Source organism: Chiloscyllium punctatum, chromosome 12, assembly GCF_047496795.1.
Source record: "Chiloscyllium punctatum isolate Juve2018m chromosome 12, sChiPun1.3, whole genome shotgun sequence".
NCBI lineage: Eukaryota > Metazoa > Chordata > Chondrichthyes > Orectolobiformes > Hemiscylliidae > Chiloscyllium > Chiloscyllium punctatum.
Window position 1 is genome coordinate 36202786 of NC_092750.1, and position 20182 is coordinate 36222967.

The 20182-nt window shown below is 38.8% G+C and overlaps 1 protein-coding gene across 3 annotated transcripts in view; it reads left to right on the top strand.

The window, feature by feature from the left end:
* Positions 1–215: 215 nt before the first annotated feature.
* Positions 216–20182, top strand: part of appl1 (adaptor protein, phosphotyrosine interaction, PH domain and leucine zipper containing 1) — a 64513-nt gene continuing 44546 nt past the window's right edge. The window contains exons 1-6 of one of the 3 annotated variants that reach the window (XM_072582338.1): positions 216–324; positions 5030–5128; positions 9455–9514; positions 16762–16833; positions 18318–18405; positions 19042–19083. In XM_072582338.1, coding sequence (XP_072438439.1) covers positions 271–324; positions 5030–5128; positions 9455–9514; positions 16762–16833; positions 18318–18405; positions 19042–19083 — 415 coding nt within the window. In that variant the 5' untranslated portion in view covers positions 216–270. Of the gene's footprint in view, positions 325–983; positions 1132–5029; positions 5129–9454; positions 9515–16761; positions 16834–18317; positions 18406–19041; positions 19084–20182 lie in introns of those variants that run through there. The other 2 variants (XM_072582337.1, XM_072582339.1) reach the window with 2 other exon arrangements.

The window sequence follows — 20182 nt, forward strand, 5'->3', positions numbered from 1 at the left end:
AACAAGATCTCAAGGCCCTGCAAAAATGGCACCAAGCAGCTCAGCATTTAGTTATCAGTTAAACAACATTATGGCATGCATTGCCTGATAACTGAGAGATGTTCGATAACCGGCAGCTCTTGGCTAACCAGCATTATGGCATGCATTGCTGGATAATCGAGAAATACAGCACTCATAGATTACCACTTGTTTCCAGCCACCCGAACGATCAATCATCTAAACAAAGTACTCCTCGTCCATCTCGCTTGGTCAATCGAAGCTCCACAGCAAATGGATTTAAACAGTTTCACAACTTCTCAACATCGATTTTCTGTAAAAAAAAAGGTAATGTGGTGGTGGTGGTGGGTAAAAATATCACTACAACTGAGCTGGGGTACAGGGCTCAGCAAAGCAGATCTGCTCAGATCGCCTCCATCTTGGGACGGAGCTTTTATAACAATTTCTGTTTTTGTTTCCAACGTCTCTGATCTGACCTCATAACTCATCCCTCAAACCATCCCAGTAAATCGCTCAAACACGGTGGCTCAGTAGTTAGCATTGCTGCCTCACAGCGCTAGGGTCCTGGGCTCAATTCCTGCCTCCCGTGACTGTCTGTGTGGGGTTTGCACATCCTCCCCGCGTCTGCATGGGCTCCGGTTTCCTCCTACAGTCCAAAGATGTGCAGGTCAGGTGAATTGGCCATGCTGAGTTGTCTATAGTGTGAGGTGCATTAGTCAGAGGGAAATGGGTCTGGGTGGGTTACTCTTCAGAGGGTCGGTGTGGACTTGCTGGGCTGAAGGGCCCACACTGTAGGGAATCTAATCTCATCTAATTTATAAAAAACAGACGGTAAACCACAACTTCTCTCCCCACTTGGTCCCAAACTGAGCCCTGTCATCAACACGCCCACACCGGAAGTTGGCATTGATGATTGACGGTGGGAGCAGACAATCAGTGAAAGCTGCGGACGCGGGGCGGGGGGGAGGCGGGACGTCAGCTGACGCGTTCCACCTGTGACGTAGAGACGTTCCAAGTCTCGATGCTTCGTTGCCTCCGAGTTTGCAGCGAAAGGCGGAGATTGAGACGGAGGCCGCAGAGATGCCGGGGATCGAAAAGCTGCCCATCGAGGAGACTCTGGAAGACAGTCCGCAGGTACAAAGCCCATGCAGCCGAGCCTCCACCCATCAGGCGGCTTGCTGGCACTCGATCGGCTGTCAGCCTGGGAGCCAAGGCCCATTCACCTCTAACATAACTCTTCATGTTAATTGGAATAAACAGTTTTAAAGTGGCGTGGGAAAAGTGGTTGCACTGAGTCAAAGGCATCTGCTGTATGACAGGAACACCTGGGGTGAAACTTACCGAGGATATTGGGGACGAATGTCAGTGAAATCTAAGGCTTGTTTTGTAAAGCCCTGCATCTTGCTCTGATCCAAAGCGGTGTTTTGCTAAACAGCCCCTGGATCGTTGTCCGGCCGTTTTTGCGTATTGAGGGTATGTCAGTGAACTCACTGATGGTACTGTCTCTCACTCCAACTTTCACACTCCACACTCAAGAATCGGGGCGGCCACTTACAAATCACAAGTTAAAACAAAAAAAGTCCCTTTTGCTCTCGGCTGGACCTCGAGGTCGCCTGGCGCTAGAATTGAGGCGTTCTCCTCCGTGTCCTGTCCAAAACAGCACTTAGCTCTCAGCAATCATCACCAAAAAACAGATTCTGATCGTAAATGTCACTGCTGTTTGTGGGAATCATGCTGTGTGCAAGCTGTATGTGGCATTACAGTGGCCTTTAGTGGTTCCAAAGTACTTAACGCTGCCACATAAATAGGCGTTTGTTTTTCTGTAGTAAGCAATCTAAGAATCTCATTATTGATTTAGGAATGACTTCAGTTTACACAGGCAATTCCCATATGTTAACTGCAGAATATTTGTTGTGTGTTATTTTGAATAACCTTAAGTATAACTTATTGGTGCTGCTATCTTTAAACAAAAGTCTTAGTTTATTCTTAAGGTATGGACTGCTCCCTTTTGTTTGCATGTTGGGTAGCATAGAATATAGAATGTCAGCACAGAAGAGGGTCAATTCAACATAACAGAATCATACAGTGCAGAAGCCCAATGGTCCATTGGGTCTGTGCTGCCAAAAACTACCCTAAAGATAGGGCCAAATGGCCTGTTTCCACACTGTAGGTATTCAATGATTCTAGATACAGTAGTCCCACTTTCCTTGAATGTTATGACACTAAGTGATCATCCCAGTACTTTTTAAAGGTTCTGAGGGTTCCTGCATCAACTACTCTCCCATGCAATGCATTCCAGACCTCACCACCCTCTGGGTGAAAAGAAATCCTCTGTGTCTCCTGACTATCAACTTGTTATTGACCCGTCAACTAAGAAGAACAGTTGCTTTCTACTTACACACTGCAATAAGGACCTCTCTGTTTTCTCTACTCTAAAAAAACTTTGAACTTATCCAGCCTCTCTTCATAATTAAAATGCTCCATCTCAGTTAACATCCAAGTGAATCTTCTGTGCACCCCTGCAGTGCAATTATGTCCTTCCTGTAGTATGGTTATCAGAACTTCATACAGTACTACTTTGGCCTAACAAAGTTTCATATAGCTCCAACAAAACCTCTGCACTCTTATAACTAATGCCACAACTATCACAAAGGCTTTCGTAACTACCCTATTAACAGATCTGCCACCTTTAGGAATCTGTGGACAGGTACCCCAGACCCATCTGTTCCTCTGAACTCCATAATGTCCTGATGAAGGGCTTTTGCCTGAAACATCGACATTTTTCCTGCACCTCGGATGCTGTCTGAACTGCTGTGCTTTTCCAGCACCACTGATCCAAACTTTGGTTTCCAGCATCTGCATTCCTCACTTTTGCCTCCTTAATGACCATGCCTATGTCATCGCTTTGGAAAAAAATGCCTAATTTAGTCTCTTGTCCCAGCTTTCTCCTTTATATTCTTGCATATGAATTATTTCCAAATGCATATCCAATTGTGATGGAAAATGATTTGACCACCCTTTCAAGTAATACATTTCAGATTGCACAGGATATACAACACAGAAACAGGTTAGTCAGCTAAACTGGCTGGTATTTATAGTTCATTTGAAACTCTCATTTTATCTGATAACCCTCTATAGGTGCATCATGGTAGGTTGGTTTGGAAGATTACTTATTGTGGGATCCCTGATGAGTTAGTAAATTGGCTTTGTTTTGGTCATAGAAGACAGAGTAGTTATGGAAGGGTTTTTTTGTGACCAGTGGTGTTCCACAGTGATCAGTGCTGGGGCCTTCTATATATTTGGATAAAAAATAGGTGTTCTGATTGGTACGTTTGCAGATGACATAAAAATTGGAGGAGTTGTGTATAGTGACGAAGATTGTCCAAGGATGCAGCAGGATAGAGATCAGTTGGAGAAATAGCAGATGGAATTTAATCTGGACAAGTGTGAGGTAATGCATTTTGGTATCAAATGCAAGAGGAAAGTATATAGTTAATGGCTGAACCCTTGTGGCATTGATATACACAAGGATCTTGGGGTACAAATCCATAGCTCCCTAAAAGTGGCAACATAAGTGGATTAGATGGTAAAGAAGGCGTATGGCACACATGCCTTCATTGATCAGAGTATTAAGTATATAAGTTGGTATGTCATGTTGCAGCTGTATAAAACTTTATAAAAACAGAAAGAACTGCTGATGCTGTAAATCTGAGGAAGGGTCACTTGACCTAATACGTAAGGTCTGATTTCCCTCAATAGATGCTGCCAGATCTGCTGGGTTTCTCCAGCAATTTCTATTTTTGTATAAAACTATAGTTCGGCCACTTTTAGAGTATTATGTACAGTTCTAGGACCACACTATAGCAGTGGTGTGGAGGCTTTGGAGTGGGTGTGAAAGAGGTTTACTGGGATTTTGCCCAGATTGCAGTCTAATAGCTGTAAGGAGAGGTTGGACAAACTTGGATTTTTTTTTCATTGGAGTGTTGGAAGCTGAGGAGCAACCTCTGAGAAGTCTGCAAATTTATGACAGTTACGCATAAGATGGATAGTTAAAGTTTTTTTTTCCCAGAATGAATATTATTGGGGGCATATGTCAAATACTAGGGGATATAGATTTAAGGTGCGATGGAGAAAGTTTAAGGAGATGTGCAAGGCAAGGTTTTTTTGGATGGTGATAGGGGCTTGAAATGCACTGCCAAGTGAGGTGGTAGAAGCAGGCATGATAATGATGTTTAAGAGGCATTCAGACAGGTAGGTAGGGAACAGAGTGATACTGAACATGTGTAGGTAGATGGGAGTAGCTTAGAATGGCATCATATTCAGCACAGATATGTGTCAAAGGACCTGTTTCTGTGCTCTACTGATGTATGTTCGAAAGTGACATCCCATTGGATATTGATTTGTTTTCAAGAGCAATAAGTCATAAATGATCATATATCTAACAATGCCAAAAGTACATTTTGGCCTAGCTGATTGGTTTAGAAAAGTTTGCTACTGCTATCTCAAAACACTTATGACCAATTAAGTCACTTTTAAAGTAGGAACCACAGGAACCTTTTTGAACATAACAGCTCCCACTGCAGCAATGAAATACATTAGAGCATTTTTTTAGCTGATGATAGAGGGTTCAGTTTCTTCCAGCACATAGTGAACTTTATGGCCCATCAAAAAGTGCTCTGGTAATGTTTAAATTTACCTGAGCGTGCAAAGGGCTTTCGTTAACATATTATCTGGAATATAACCCCTCTGACGGTGGAACATTCTCTTCAATTTAAAGAAAAATAGTGAACTAAGCCAGTTCTGTAGGTGAAGTATTAGCCAATAGTAGTTCTTACTAAGATCATCGTTCTCACTATAAATCGCAGCAGAGCCTTGCTGTAGATAGTGCATGTATGTTTTATTGAATTAAACAGATCAATTACCTTGTTGCTATGTGATAGAGATGTATTGATTAAACTACATGAATTACAGTTTCAAAAGCCAGATATTTCTGTTGACAAACTCAGCTTTTACTTTTCTAAATTTTGGATAGACGCGCTCACTGCTGGGAGTGTTTGAAGAAGATGCTGCTGCCATCTCAAATTATACCAACCAACTTTACAATGCCATGAAGAGGATTTATGATGCACAGGTATCATAAGTTATCAGTCTAGGACATTACCTACTGGTGATCTGCATAAAATGAAATGTGTGTGCTGGAATACAATGGCTAACAGCTTTGACTACTTTCTGTAAAACTATCCTTTGTATAATGGGTATTTTCAGAGTCAAGTTCCTTGAATATTTTGATATGCCTACCTGATCCCCACCCTATAGTTTCCTTTGTCCTTTGCTTTTTTCTTTATTGTTATGTCTACTCATCATCCAGCCTCATACTCATGACAACGTAGGCAACAAATTTTCTTAAATTTCCTAAAAGTAAAGATAGTGACTGCTCAGTACAAGATGGGTTTCCTGAGCAATATGAAAGTATTTCTTTCTCTTCAGCCACTTGCTGACAAGTGGACACAAACATGCAGAACTAATACAACATAATTATTACCTTAATGCCTTGAAAGTGGTACAACATTCCATATCACTTCAACGAGGGAAAACAAATACTAAGCTCGAGGAAGAGATATGAGGTGGGATGATAAAAAGCTTGGTCAAAGGATTTAAAGAAAGAGGGATCGGAGATAGATATATGGGTTTGAAGATCAATTTCTGGAGCATGATGGCATAAATAATAAATTTACTGTAAGCTCAGAACCTACTTATTTTTTGTGAACTGTAACCTCAGTTTGCATAGTGAAAGGAGTGCAACAATTGTATCCAACATACCCTGAATTCAAGTGGAGAAACTGGCTCCTATTCCAGATGATGTGATGGCTGTGCGAACACGAGTTAACACAATTGCTTATTCCCCAATTAGCAAGCTTATACTCACCATTGATGGTTTAGAGTAAGGAGTTGAATATCTTCCAGTTAGAGAGAGAAATACCCAACCCTTTAGAATTATTTTGGCTGATTAGTAATCATCACCTTCTCCAGAACAAGAATAGACAAATGCTGGGGCTTGACTTATCACTCTCACTTTTTACCGTGTCATTCAGACATACAATGATGTACTTTCAACCACTATCATTGGATATATACCAAAGCAGATATACACCAAAGCAGATATACCTTTTCATTCTGAAGGCGTCTACTCCATACTGCAGTATGGTGTCAGTCACCTCTGCCACATTAAAATGAATATTTGTACACCAAATTTTGACAGTTGATGTTATTGATAAATTAGTGAGAATGGAGGCATCACTGACAAACCTATTCAGGCAGTCACGTATTGTGCACACGCTGGCATTTTTTTTGCCCTTCTAGCAATGGCAAGGAAGTGAATTCCAGTGACCTGACCATCCTCAGCTCTGACTAATTAACTTGGGACTGATAATGATCTTAGTAGGAACTTCTGGGTCTGTGTGGTTCAGTCATTCAGTGGTTAAACAGAGTCACTAGACAGGCAAAAGTGAATCGTTTGAGAGGAAGATGTAGAGCTAACTTGTAAATTTCTACCTTCAAAACACAAGTCTAAACATGCTTCAAGCGTATTAGTAGTCAGCTTGAATTAGAAATGCACTAACTTGTACAATATTAACAAAATAAGAAGAATCATAGTGGACTTGAATTGTTTCTTTGTCCACAGATTGAGCCAGACTAGCTAAGTTTTTGCAGCATTCTCTGTTTGTGATTGAAACAAAAGACACTGATTGAAAATTCACCAATTAATATAATAGGTAATGTTTTCAAGATTGTAAGTGATTAACAGAAAAGAGACAAAAATTGAACAAATAAAAACCAGAAATGCTCAGCAGGCTAGACAACATTTGTGGAAACAGAACTAACATTTCCAGTCTGTGCCTTGTGCTTCTAACTTTCTTCAGTTCTGATGAAATAAATAAAAGAGAGCAGGAGGCAAGTTGAACTAATAGATAAAGTCTGTGATAGGGCAGAGAGTATGGAAATTAATGGTAAAAACTGTCATTGTACAAGTGAAAAAGAATTGTAATGGGTCAATTGCACATGTTGTTTCAGACATGGTGTGAATGACTGGATAGCAATCCTCTGAATACAAAATAAAGGAGTAAAGAAATAAATGAGAAGGAAAAAAATCTCAAAACATGTCGTATAACCTAAGATTCTTCCGAACATAGACTTTAGAGTGTAGCGTCGAAGGTCAATTGCTGTTATAAGTTTCCATTGAGTATCATTGGAATACTGTGTGTGAAGCAAAGGTCAGGGTAGAAATAAAGTGCAAAATTGAACTAACAAGGATAAGTAGCTCAAGATCATGCTTGATACTGAGCGAAGATGTTCTGCAATGTGGTCACCAAATGGATTGTCCTTATTACAAACAGTTTGAAGAAGTGTCATTGAACCTGAAATGTTAACTCTGATTTCTCTCCACAGATGCTGTCAAACCTGCTGAGATTTTCTAGCAATTTCTGCTTCTGTTTCAGATTTCCTGCATCCACAGTTCTTTCAATTTTTTTTGTCAATATTATCCTTTCTGCCTAACAAAAGGAAGGCAGTGAAGAACATGTTTAAGGCAGGAATATATATTTTCAAGCCTTTTTTACATTCATACTTCTTAAAAAAATGATATTAACTCAGGTGGGCTTACATGCTTACTTGATATGCAGTTTAATATAAAATTATTTGAATATCCAATAAAGGGATACACAGATAAAGAGAGATGAAGGGGGGGGGGGTTCAAAATCAGATATTAAAAAATGATAACATCTGAAGTATAAACAAAATTCTAGAAATACTTAGGCAGCAGATATGGAGAGAGAACATTGTGATGGAGGATGAGTAGACAACCAGATTTTTAAAATTTTAACAAGCAATAAAAACGTGTGTTGCTGTAGTTGCAGTTATATTGTGGTCAGTGAAGCTTAAAAACGTGGATGAACACCCAGAGATGGTGTTGTTTCCAAAAAAACTAAAACCTAACCTCTAGCTGCAGATTTTGTCATACTGAAAAGCAAAGATATTACTGCAATTGTGAAATTGTAGTACCTAATTAAGGTACATTGTACCTAAAGAGCCTTATAGCAAATATTTTAGTGTGGGCATAGGTTTAGGGTGAGAGGGGAAAGATATAAAAGAGACCTATAGGGCAACTTTTTCACACATAGGATGGTACATATATGGAATTAGCTGCCAGAGGAGGTGGTGGAGGCTGGTACAATTGCAACATTTAAGATGCATTTGGATGGGTATATGAATAGGAAGGGTTTGGAGGGACATGGGCCGTGTGCTGGCAGGTGGGACTAGATTGGGTTGAGATATCTGGTCGGCATGGACGGGTTGGACTGAAGGGTCTGTTTCCATGCTATGCATCTCTATGACTATGTGTAGAGTACTCAGTTGTGGCCAGCACCCTTGGCAGGTCCAATATTTTTATTAGCACAGCACTAGGCTCTCGGTTTGCCATTTGTCAAACGATCAGGAATTTTGAAATTTGCTTACCAGTGATATGCCTTAGTAACAGCACAGTGCCAGTAGCTATGATTGCAGTTTTAAACAGGGAAGTGGAGATGGACTATCAGCTGAATTATTATATTTTTCTTAAACACCCAGTTAGTATGTTGCATTGAATTTATGACTTGGTGACTTTACCTGTGTTCTGAACATATTGAAGCAGAATGCCCATAACATTTTAGGAAACAGTAACAATAAAAATAAGAGTTAAAAATAGGAAAGGGAGAAGGGACAAGATGAGATGGAATTAACACATGCAAATATTTACTACCTGCACACAGAATTTAGTTGTTGTAATCTGCGTTCTAATAAAAGATCAATGACGTGAAATGTTAACTCTTCCTCTCCCCAAATGCTGTTTGATCTGTGTTCATTTCTGCTGTCTTTTGTTCTTGTTGAGACTTCTTTTATTGGAAATATTTTGTTTTTATTTGAAGGGAGCTACCTTGTGAATATTACTGGATTTTTAATTAGGTTTAAAGAATCTACAGTGATATTGTTGACAAAGACAGTACTCGTTATAGCATGATCTATATAGACACCAGAGAAGTCTGAAACTTCATCTCCACTAAGCCAGATGATCTTGGACAGCAATATATAAGGTGCTATATTTTCCTTGACTGTGACGGGGTAAAACACAATCGGCTGTGTTCCACAGTTTAAAAAATGAGTACATATATGCTTACATCACCAGGCTCTGGTATGCTGCTTTGCACTGCCATTTGAACCAGGGTGTTTGCTTCTGTTCTCAAGCCGTAATTTTTGATCCATTAGAATGATTGATTGGGTGAAAAAAAAACTGACTGGCAAGTACAAGAATGAAAAACATATACTCACTGTTTTGGGAAATTTGGTGAGGTTGCTGAAGAGCACATTCTTGCAAGAAGTGAAGGGAGAATAAGCCAGAAATTTTGATCTGAGTTTTCTTTTGCAGAATGAATTGAGCACGGCAACACATTTGACCTCCAAGCTGCTCAAGGAATATGAGAAACAGGTAAAAAAATTTGAAGAAAGTAAAAGTGGAACTTGGATCTGCCCTGGCAGTTTTTGACTATAAACTATCTTTGTTATGTTATGATTTATAGAAAGGACATTGTAGCATATGTTTAATTGAATTCTGGGTATAGTATAATTGAGAAAGCTGAATACGCAAAGATTAATCTTATTGAAGCAGAGAAGGGTAAAGGTAAATTTAATGTAGGTCCTTACAGTTATGAAAAATTTTGATAGCGTTCATAAGAAAAAAAGTAACTCACCCAATTGGAACTGTCACTGATTCAGTGCCATCCGTTTGAAATTAGGGGTGAGGAGAGAGGTTGAGAAATCTTGATTGTGAGCATGGCAAATACAATTGTGTTTTTAAGGAAGAAATTAACAAATATTTGAAACCAGTAATATTGGGCTATGGTTAAAGCTTGAAACAATGGGATTAGATTTTGGAACTTTCCAGAAAAGAATCGACACACTGGACTGACCATGGATACACTGGACTAAACATCTCTTCCATGTTTACTCACGCGACACGCATGCACACAGATATTTAAGCTTGATGATTTCAGGATATTTAATAATAAGCAATTACAGTGTATTAAATGCCTTGTGTTTGGAATCGACCAATGGTGTCATACTTAATCTGAGAGGACGTATGCAGTAATGTGTCACAGTGAGTTCCTGCCATGACACAGTGAAGAGTTATAGCTCCTTAAAACCTTAGTATAAGTGGCCACAAATCATGGGATTTTAAAATTCAATAGCATTAAATTTAAAGCGAGATGAAATATTTTCCAACGTTTCAATTTTCTTCTGCCTTGATTTATTTCTCTGCTGCATTCATTTATTTCTTCATTGGATATACAGAATATTCCTACAGAGCACATTGTCAGTCCATAGGAATGTAGGAAATAGGACCAGGAGTATGCCATTCCACCCCTCAAGTCTGCTCTGCCATTCAGCTAGGTAATGGCTAATCTTCTACCTCAATTCCATGTTCTGCACTATTCCTATTTCTCTTAGTTTCTATAATATCTAGAAATCTATTGATCTTTGTCTTTGAATGTATCAAATGTCTGAACTTCCATAGTCATTTATGGAAATCTGTGTCTCCAAACATTCATCACAATCTGAACATAGAAATTCTTTCTCAACTAGGCCCTAAATGCCTATCCCTTATTCTGATACTATAAAGCAGCTATGTCCTCGGATAAGAAGACCAAGCTGTACATAATACTGAGTGCTCTATGAAATTACAAGACATTTTTATTCTTGTACTCCGATCATTTTTTCATTAAAAGTCAGTATGTCATTAGCATTCCTAATGGCATTATTGCATGTTAGCTTTCATGTGTTTATTTTTCAGTGACTCATGAATGAGACTATCCAAGTCCTATTGCCAATTTCTCTTCACGTATGAAATGTTCTGTATTTTTGTTTTTCAACAGAAGTGGATAACTTTACATTTTCCATATAATATTCCATTTGCCATGTCCTTGCCCACGAATTTAGTTTGTCCACCTCTCGTTGAAGCTTCTTGCTGCATCCTCACAATTCACTTGCCCAACACAAAACCCTGTAGTGTACCGTTCCCAGCCATAGTCTCCCTGCAGCCACATTTCTAGAATGACAATTAGGTCATACCCATTAAATTCTATCTGTGCCATGAATTCATCTACCTTATTGCCAATGCTGCACTCATTCAGACAGGGTGTGTTTAATTTTGCTTTTTACTATTTTTACATATTTTGAACCTATTGGATATTGGCCTTTGTTTCTGGTGTCTTCCAGTTTTGCTTGTTACTTTTCTTGCAGCCATTACCAGCTTTGTTTTTATCTTGATTTGGAGATGCCAGTGTTGGACTGGGGTGTACAAAAGTTAAAAATCACGCAACACCAGGTTATAGTCCAACAGGTTTAATTGGAAGCACACTAGCTTTCGGAGCGACGCTCCTTCATCAGGTGATAGTGGAGGGCTCAATCCTAACACAGAATTTACAGCAAAAATTTAGTGTGCTGTAACTGAAATTATACATTGAAAAATTGATTGTCTGTTAAGCCTTTCATCTGTTAGAATACAGTGATAGTTTCACTTCTTTCATGTGTAAATCACAAAAAGCTTTTTTTTTTAAATAGTTGCATTCTCAGGTTAGCTGTTAACAATGGTGATAGCGAGACAATTTGTTGAAAGTGTTGGCCCCCTGTGTTCTCTGTCTATGTCATGATGTTTAGATTGATTCTAATCTAAAAAGTGAGGTAACGGAGTTCTACATGAATGCATGCAGTTTTTGAGCAAAGTACAATGTAACCCTGAAAGTACAAATTCACTCCACAAAAGATATATGTGCATGTGGTCTTCAACATCTTCAACATATTGTCTAGCTATCACCATTGTTAACAGCTAACCCGAGAATGCAACTTTTTAAACAAAAGGTTTTGTGATTTACACATGAAAGAAATGAAACTATCACTGTATTCTAACAGATGAAAGGCTTAACAGACAATCAATTTTTCAATGTATAATTTCAGTTACATCACACTGTAAATTTTTGCTATAAATTCTGTGTTAGGATTGAGCCCTTCACTATCACCTGATGAAGGAGCGTCGCTCCGAAAGCTAGTGTGCTTCCAATTAAACCTGTTGGACTATAACCTGGTGTTGTGTGATTTTTAACTATGTTTTTATCTTAACTGCGTTCTCTATCAGTTTCCCCACCCTGACAAGCTTGTTTAAAGCTTCTGCAAAAGCACTAGCAAATCTCCCAGTTTGGATTTTGGTCTTGGTTCTGATAAGATGTAATCTGTCCTTCCAGTTAACATCTCACATTTTAGTGGGAGATTTATTGGCTGCCACCTGAACCAGAACTGGTTCCAATGCTTCAACTTTCCCTCCTGTGCCATCTCTCCAGCCACACATTTGTTTGCTTTCTTCTCTTATTTCTGTGCTCATTAATTTGTGGCACTGGGAAAATTGCCTTTGAAGTCTGCTTTTTAATCTTTGATAGCTCTCGGATGTACTTTCAGGACCTCATCCACCTTTCTACCTATGCCATTGGTATCAATGTGGACTGTGCCATCCAGCCTCTTCTCTCCGCCAGAAGAATATCCTGCAGCCACTCAATGACATTGACCTCGACACCTAGGAGATAACATTATCATCCTAGACTCAGATCTGTGGTGACAGAAATGCCAGTCTGTTCCCTTAACTACTGAATCTCTTACTTCAATTGCTGTTCTTTTCCCCCTCCCTATGCTGCTGAGCCACTCTTGGTGCCATGGATTTAGTCCTGGCTGCACTCCACTGATAAGTCATTGCCCTCACTCGAATGCTAAGTGGAAGATTAGTGAGTGCAGGGGACTCCTGCACCTGTCTGGTGGTCCTCAGCTGCCTGGTGATCATCCAGGTCCCTTCTTTCCTGTGTGACCACCTCCCTAAATGTGCTATCTACGTAGTTCTAAGCTTTGCTGCGATGACTAGAGTCATCATTCACATTTTTGAAACTCAAAGGTTGGGTTTCTATATTTGGTAACTTCCTCCACGTGATCATTTAGACCACAGGATGAATGAATGATTTCCCACGTATCACATGATGTATGCTACACATGTTTGAACTGCCCTCCTATGCCTTAATATTACTTTACAGTCTTTTTTACAAACTGGAGACGTGAACTTAGAAAGTAGTTACTCACCAATCAATGTCTTCCACCATGTTCATGTCACTCTTTGTGATATTTTGAACTCTTTGTCCTTCCTCTGCTCTTACTACCCATTTTTAATGCCATGCCTAGCTCTGGCTTCTTGTCAACACATCCTAATTAGCTATTTGCTTCTCTTCTTAATTTTAAAAAATTAATGCTTCTTGATACCACCTCTTAATATAATAGTTTAAATGTTAGTAATACAATGAGCCTTCTCATTTAGCAAAAACGTAGATGCACCAGCTTCTTAATTCCTGTCTGCTTATGTTTTCAACTAAAAGCTAGCAATTTAACGGTTAAGAATGTGACTTTGCTCGCTGAGCTATAAGGTTTGGTTTCAGATGTTTCATCATCATACTAGGTAACATTATCAGTGAACCTCTGGTGAAGCTCTGATGTTATGTCCAGCTTTTATTTGTGTGTTTAGGTTTCTTTGGGTGTTTGGTGATGTCATTTCTGGTTCTTTTTCTCAGAGGATGGTAGATGAGGTCCAAATTGATGTGTTTGTTGATAGAGTTCCAGTTGAAATGCCGTGCTTTAGGAATTCTCATGCATGTCTCTGACTTGTCCTCGCATGAATGTGTTGTCCCAGTCAAAGTGGTGATCTTCATCGTCTGAATGTAAGGATACTAGTGATAGTGGGTCATGTCTTTTTGTGGCTAGTTGACGTTCATGAATCCTGGTGGCCAGTTTTCTGCCTGTTTGTCCAATGTAGTGTTTGTTACAGTCCTTGCAAGATATTTTTTAAATAACATTCATTTAGCTTGTTGTCCGTATAGGGTCTTGTAAGTTCATTAGGTGCTGTTTTAGTGTGTTGGTGGGCTACCATGATATTAGGGGGTCTGAGTAGTCTGGCAGTCATTTGTGAGATGTCTTTGATGTAGGATAAAGTGGCTAGGGTTTTTGGGTGTGTTTTGTCTGTTTGTTTGGGTTTGTTAGTGGGAAATTGGCGGACTGTGTTTATTGGGTAGCCGTTCTTCTTGAAAATGCTGTATAGGTGGTTTTCTTCTGCTCTTCATAGTTCCTCGTTGTTGAATGTGTGGTGGCTCGATGAAGTATTGTCCTAATGCAGCTTTGTTTGTGGCTGTTGGGAATGATTGCTTCTGTAGTTGAGTACTTGGTTTATATGTGTTGTTTTCCTGTAGACGCTGGTTTGAACTTCCCCACTGACTGTTCACTCTACAGGCAGAAAACTGGCCACCAGGATTCATGAATGTCAACTAGCCACAAAAAGACATGACCCACTATCACTAGTATCCTTACATACAGATGCTGAAGGTCACCACTTTGACTAGGACAACACATTCATCCTAGGACAAGCCAAATAGAGACACACACGATAATCCCTAGGAACATTGCATTCCAACCGGAACTCTATCAACAAACATATCAATTTGGACCCCATCTACCATCCTCTGAGAAAAAGAACCAGAAATGACATCACCAAACACCCAAAGAAACCTAAATACATAAATAGAAAGCGGGACATAACACCAGCGCCTCACCAGAGCCTCACTGATGATGTTACCTAGGAGAAAGTGAGGACTGCAGATGCTGGAGCTCAAAATCGAGAGTATAGTGCTGGAAAAGCACAGCAGGTCAGGCAGCATTCGAGGAGCAGGAGAATTGATGTTTCAGGTGTAAGCCCTTCCTGATGAAGGGCTTATGCTCAAAACGTTGATTCTCCTCCTCAGATGCTGCCTGACCTGCTGTGCCTTTCCAGCACCACACTCTTGACTCTGATGTTACCTAGTATGGTGATGAAACACCTGAAACCGAACCTTCTAGCTCGCAAGCAAACTCTCATCCAGAACCTCAACCTGAGCTATAAATCTTTTCAAAACTTTATTATTCATTTTACATTTGTTGAATTTTCATGTATTTATATACTCCCTAATAGCATTTACTCACTGACCAATCAAATTGTGATTTTCCTGATTTTGTTTTTGTGGGCAGTTAGCTGAAATCCCAAACTCCTACCTTTTGACATTGATTTTGCACCAACTTGAAATAATTCATTTTTTCAACAATCAGATGAATAATTGCAAGGAATCTAGGATATTCCAGTACATCTGAAAGATGAATTTTATTTTTAACTATTTTGCATAGCTACTGATTTTTTTAAAAAAAAGTTTACTGTTGTCTCTTCTTGGAGGTAAAGAATTGCGCATTATTTAGGTGCACCGTAAAATTGGTATATTTTAAGTTTGTACATTGCATAATTTCACAGTAGGTCACAATAATAGCCGAACTAGTAAAAATAAAAAGGAAAATCGCCACAGTCCCAGCGGACTGTGTTCTCAGAACTAGTAAATAAATGTGAAGCAGTTTATCTGCATTCTTTTCTGCCTCTCCAACTATGTTACAGCAGAAAATGTATTGCTTTAGTTGTGGTGAAAAGCAGTAGAAACCAGTGCATTCACATAGTTCTCATTCCAACTCACCTTTTTGTCATTATTGTATACAATAAAATCTTAACTTTCGAATTAAGAATTGCAATGTCATCTTGTCCCATTTCAGAATTTGTTTTCTTACTATTTGTTGAAGTTGTTTCTATGTTATTGTTAAAACAGCCATAGATCTCATTTCTGTACCTTTCCCAGTGGGTTCTCATGCATGTAATCTTCAAGAGAATGTTTTTGGGTTACTTAAACAGTGCCCAACCCTACTCTTTTCTAAAACTCCCCACAAAAGAAAACACGAGAGAAATAGCGCAAATCGAATATCAAAATTTGCAACCTTCCTAGTCCGTATGGCTCGTCAGACAGATAGTAATTTATTGATGAAACCCTTTCTCCTCTTAGCTGGAGAATGGTGAATATAGAACGCAGGAGGATGAGAGTTCGACTTTAGCTTTGACAATCCTTGCCAGGGCTTTGTGTGTGTGAAAATATCTTCATAGTTTTTGTCTACATAATTACTGTTAGTCTCTCAATTGGGATGAATTCTTCTCAATAAGATGAGAAACTAGCAGTTGAAGGGCCAGACTACTGTTTCTCCAAAAGGCTAATTATGTTATGATATTAAGGAGGACTGTGGAGCAAGTCACTTGCTGGCACAGAATTTTATACATTGTAAAGAGAATCTAAAATCACACCTTGTAAATCAATGTTTTTAAAAAGGTATATCCTCATTTTAAAAACATCTTCACATATAGTTTTAATCACCACCAAGATCCTAACCCTACCCATTCACAATTACATGATATTTCATTAAATGGAATTCTTTCATGCATTAAGTGTCCTTGATGTTTATTTAAATCAAAGCTGCTTCTTATTCCAATGGTTAGAGAAAATACAGAAATTGCATTTTCTCCTGGGGAATGATTTTGGCTTCATTATGAATAGTTTTATAGGGTAGTCAAGTGGAGTGAAATAGCCAACTCTTGCTCAAAATTAAGATGTAAGTAACAGTCATTTGGTTAGGATATTAATAGTAATAAAACTTATTAAGTGAAGAAAAAAATCTAGTGATTAAAATTTTGTTGCTTTTGACCAAAGTGAACTTATTTGGCTTTTCAATATATAAATTTTGTTTAACTTCTTTTGATAGCGTTTTCCCTTAGGTGGTGATGATGAGGTCATGACCTCCACACTACAACAATTTGCCCAAGTGATAGATGAAGTAAGTGTGAACTTAATTTGTTTCAATCACATTTCATATATCTTGGTAATAGTAACCAAACAGTAATGTTAATGGGTAATGAGTAGAATAATTCTTAATCAGTTATATATCTGATTTTGCTAACATTGACTTTCATTTTCCATAAAGAAATGTAAGAAATTTTGCAACTTCATGTAAGGGTTTAGAAAGAGACATGCCAATTATAATTGAGATATTTTGAAGCAGAATATGCTTCTAGCAAAGGTACTTGAATCCTATCAATATATTATATCCAATGGACAGATTTAGAACATAGGTTTATACCAGTTACTTATTAGGATGAAAGAGTTGTCAACTACACTCAAAGCTAGATTACATGTAGGACAAAACAGCTACTTGATGGGTGTTCCATAAATATATAACTCCCTTCATAATGGGATTGTGGCTGTCGTGTGTACCATGCATGGGGTGCCTAACAATAATGCACCAACTTTCCTATAATTAGCACTTTCTAAAACCGATGATTGCCTAGAAGGGCAAAGCCACCAACTGTAAAGGCCCCTCCAAACTCTGCACCATACTGACTTAAAGCTATACAAAAACCTTGGAACTCTTCCTAATGACATTGTGCATGTGCCTACACCACATGGACCTCAGCAATTCAAATAGGTGGCTCACCACCTCTTCTACAGGAAAATTGGGAATATGTAACAAATACTAGTCTGCCATTGATATTCATCACATGAACGATTTTTTAAAAAGTGCAATTGACTATTCATCAACATTTCTCTTTTTATCTTCTGAACTCTTGTAAACCTACCTTAAATGACACATGTAGAACTCTCTTCAGGTAGAACCCTGCAATTTTAGAAATGTGCAAGATTTAATAAGAACAACATTTACTTCAATGTAATCATGTAAAATCTGGAACAATAGTGATAGGTATTTATAGAAATATTACATTTTTGTCCATAGTATGGAAGGATCCAACACTTTTTACTTTTTTCCCCTCTTTTTAACAGGCCAGTTTCTATTCTTCCTTTAGTTCCACAGACTTTGGGTATTTTCAAGTCAGTGGTTATTCTAAATGCTTGATCTGTAGATTACATCAACTTGCTGTCTGGCTCTGCAGCATAACTTTATTCTTATCTCATGTTCATTCAAACAGTCACATTCCACAAGAATCTGTTGATGAAGACCAGTGATTGAAGTTCTATTTCTAGTCACCTTCACGAATTGTGGCAAATTGTACTTTACTGCCATTCCAGATGATATAAATTAATTTAGTGCAGACCAGAGGTTAATAGATCTGTATGTCTCTGCTGGTATCTGAATAAAGTCAGTGAAACATTGTGTTTCAGGATTCAAAAGTTAAGATATCCCCAGGTCCTTATTACTTTTGTATTATTTAAGAAGTCTGCAAATATGGAAGACTACAGAAACCTTAAAAGACTTCAGGTTCTTTTATTTTACTTTAGAGAATGAAATGCCATGTTGTCTTTTAGCTCAGCTCCTGCCATGCTGTACTTTCGACGCAGTTAGCTGATGCCATGATGTTTCCCATTACACAGTTTAAGGAGAAGGACTTAAAAGGTATGAAAACTGCAATCTGTATTTAATATAATTTAATTGCATCTCCAAATCCTTGAATAGTTATGTCTAAAAACTACCAACTTGCAAATGTTTTAAAAAGGCACATTTCTCTGTGCATTAGTGTAATTTAAGGTCAATGATCAATTATGTGCTCAGATGAAAGACTTCACATGAAAGACTGAAGTGGAAACAAGGGGGGAAACTAGTCAAAACATTTATATGAAATCTTCCTTGCCTTTTAAGTAACCTCAAAAAAAAGTCAATTATTTTAAGTATACTTTAACTTAATCAAGGTCTGAAGTTTTCACATAGCAATGGCCTACAAATAGCAATAAGATGAGTAATCAGTTGATCTATTCTAGTGGTATTTGTTTGAGTGGCATACCTTGGCAAGACCAAGACAAGCAGGAAGGTGGGCCTCATTTTAATATCGTCTCTAAAAGATGTTACATCCAATAATAATGCAATCTCCCATTGCACTGAATACATTCCTACTTAAGTATGCAGCCTGAAATTTTGTAATTTGAAAAAGGGCGTTACCATAAAATTCTGCTGACAGGTATTAAATATGATAGCAAAAATATTAGTCAAATTTGTAAGCAGTTTTTTTCAATAATATTTTTCATTTATTTTCAGAAATGCTAACCCTAAATGAAGTATTTGCTATAGCAAGTAATGGTGAGTTTAGTTTCATTTATCAACATTTAAATTAGAAAAATATGGAAATTAGCCAGCAGAAGCAAAGTGCTGTGGCCAGGCTATGTTATATAATTCATGGAATCATAGAATCCCTACAGTATGGAAGCAGGTCAGTCGGCCCAATGAGTCCACACCAACCCTCCAAAGAGCATCTTACCCACACCCACCTCCCTACCCTATGTCTGTAACTCTTCATTTCTCATGGCTAATCCACCTAACCTGCTCATCTTTGGACTGTGGGAAGAAACTGGAGCAACCAGAGGAAACCAACACAGAAAGGGGGAGAATGTGCAAATTCCACACAGACAGTTGCCAGAGGGTGGAATCGAATCTGGGACCCTGGCACTATGAGGTAGTAGTGCTAACCACTGCCATCATGCTGCCCATGTGCCCAGTTCTGGGACATCTCTGAGGAGGGGTTTTCAGGAGTGACCAGGCAATCTGATTGGCCAGCAAGTCTGACAGTACCACAGCACATGACTTAAATAGTAGCTGTTACTGATACTGATACTACAGACAGGCTCACAGGGAAGAAAATATAAATCATGGAGTGAGGTATGCCTGGACTGTTGGATTGTGGAGAATTTGGAAAGCTTGGGGATAGGGAAGAAGTGGGGATCAGGGAATGGGTTTTTCCAGAGTAAATGGAGCTGAAGAAATTGTAGTGAATATAGGAGTTTTCCCCCAATTAACAAAAGGTGCCCCAAAGATCCGCATTTCCTCCCATCATTTTACAAACTCCAACTATATTTTGACGTAGGCAATATATTATCAGTTTTTAACAAGCTCAATTGGCCCTTAATTATTTATTTATATTTAATTGGCCAGCTGCCTCCTCGCAGCCTCGGAGTGCTTTAGGGAACATCTCCGGGACACCTGCACCAATCAACCCCACCGCACCGTGGCCCAACATTTCACCTCCCCCTCCCATTCTGCAGAGGACATGCAGGTCCTGGGCCTCCTCCACCGCCACTCTCTCACCACCCTTTGTACTCTTTGCTACCTTCCTCCACCCTTTTATCCCCACCCTCATTCACCTATTGTACTGTTTGTTACCTTTTCCCATCCCCCCCCCCCC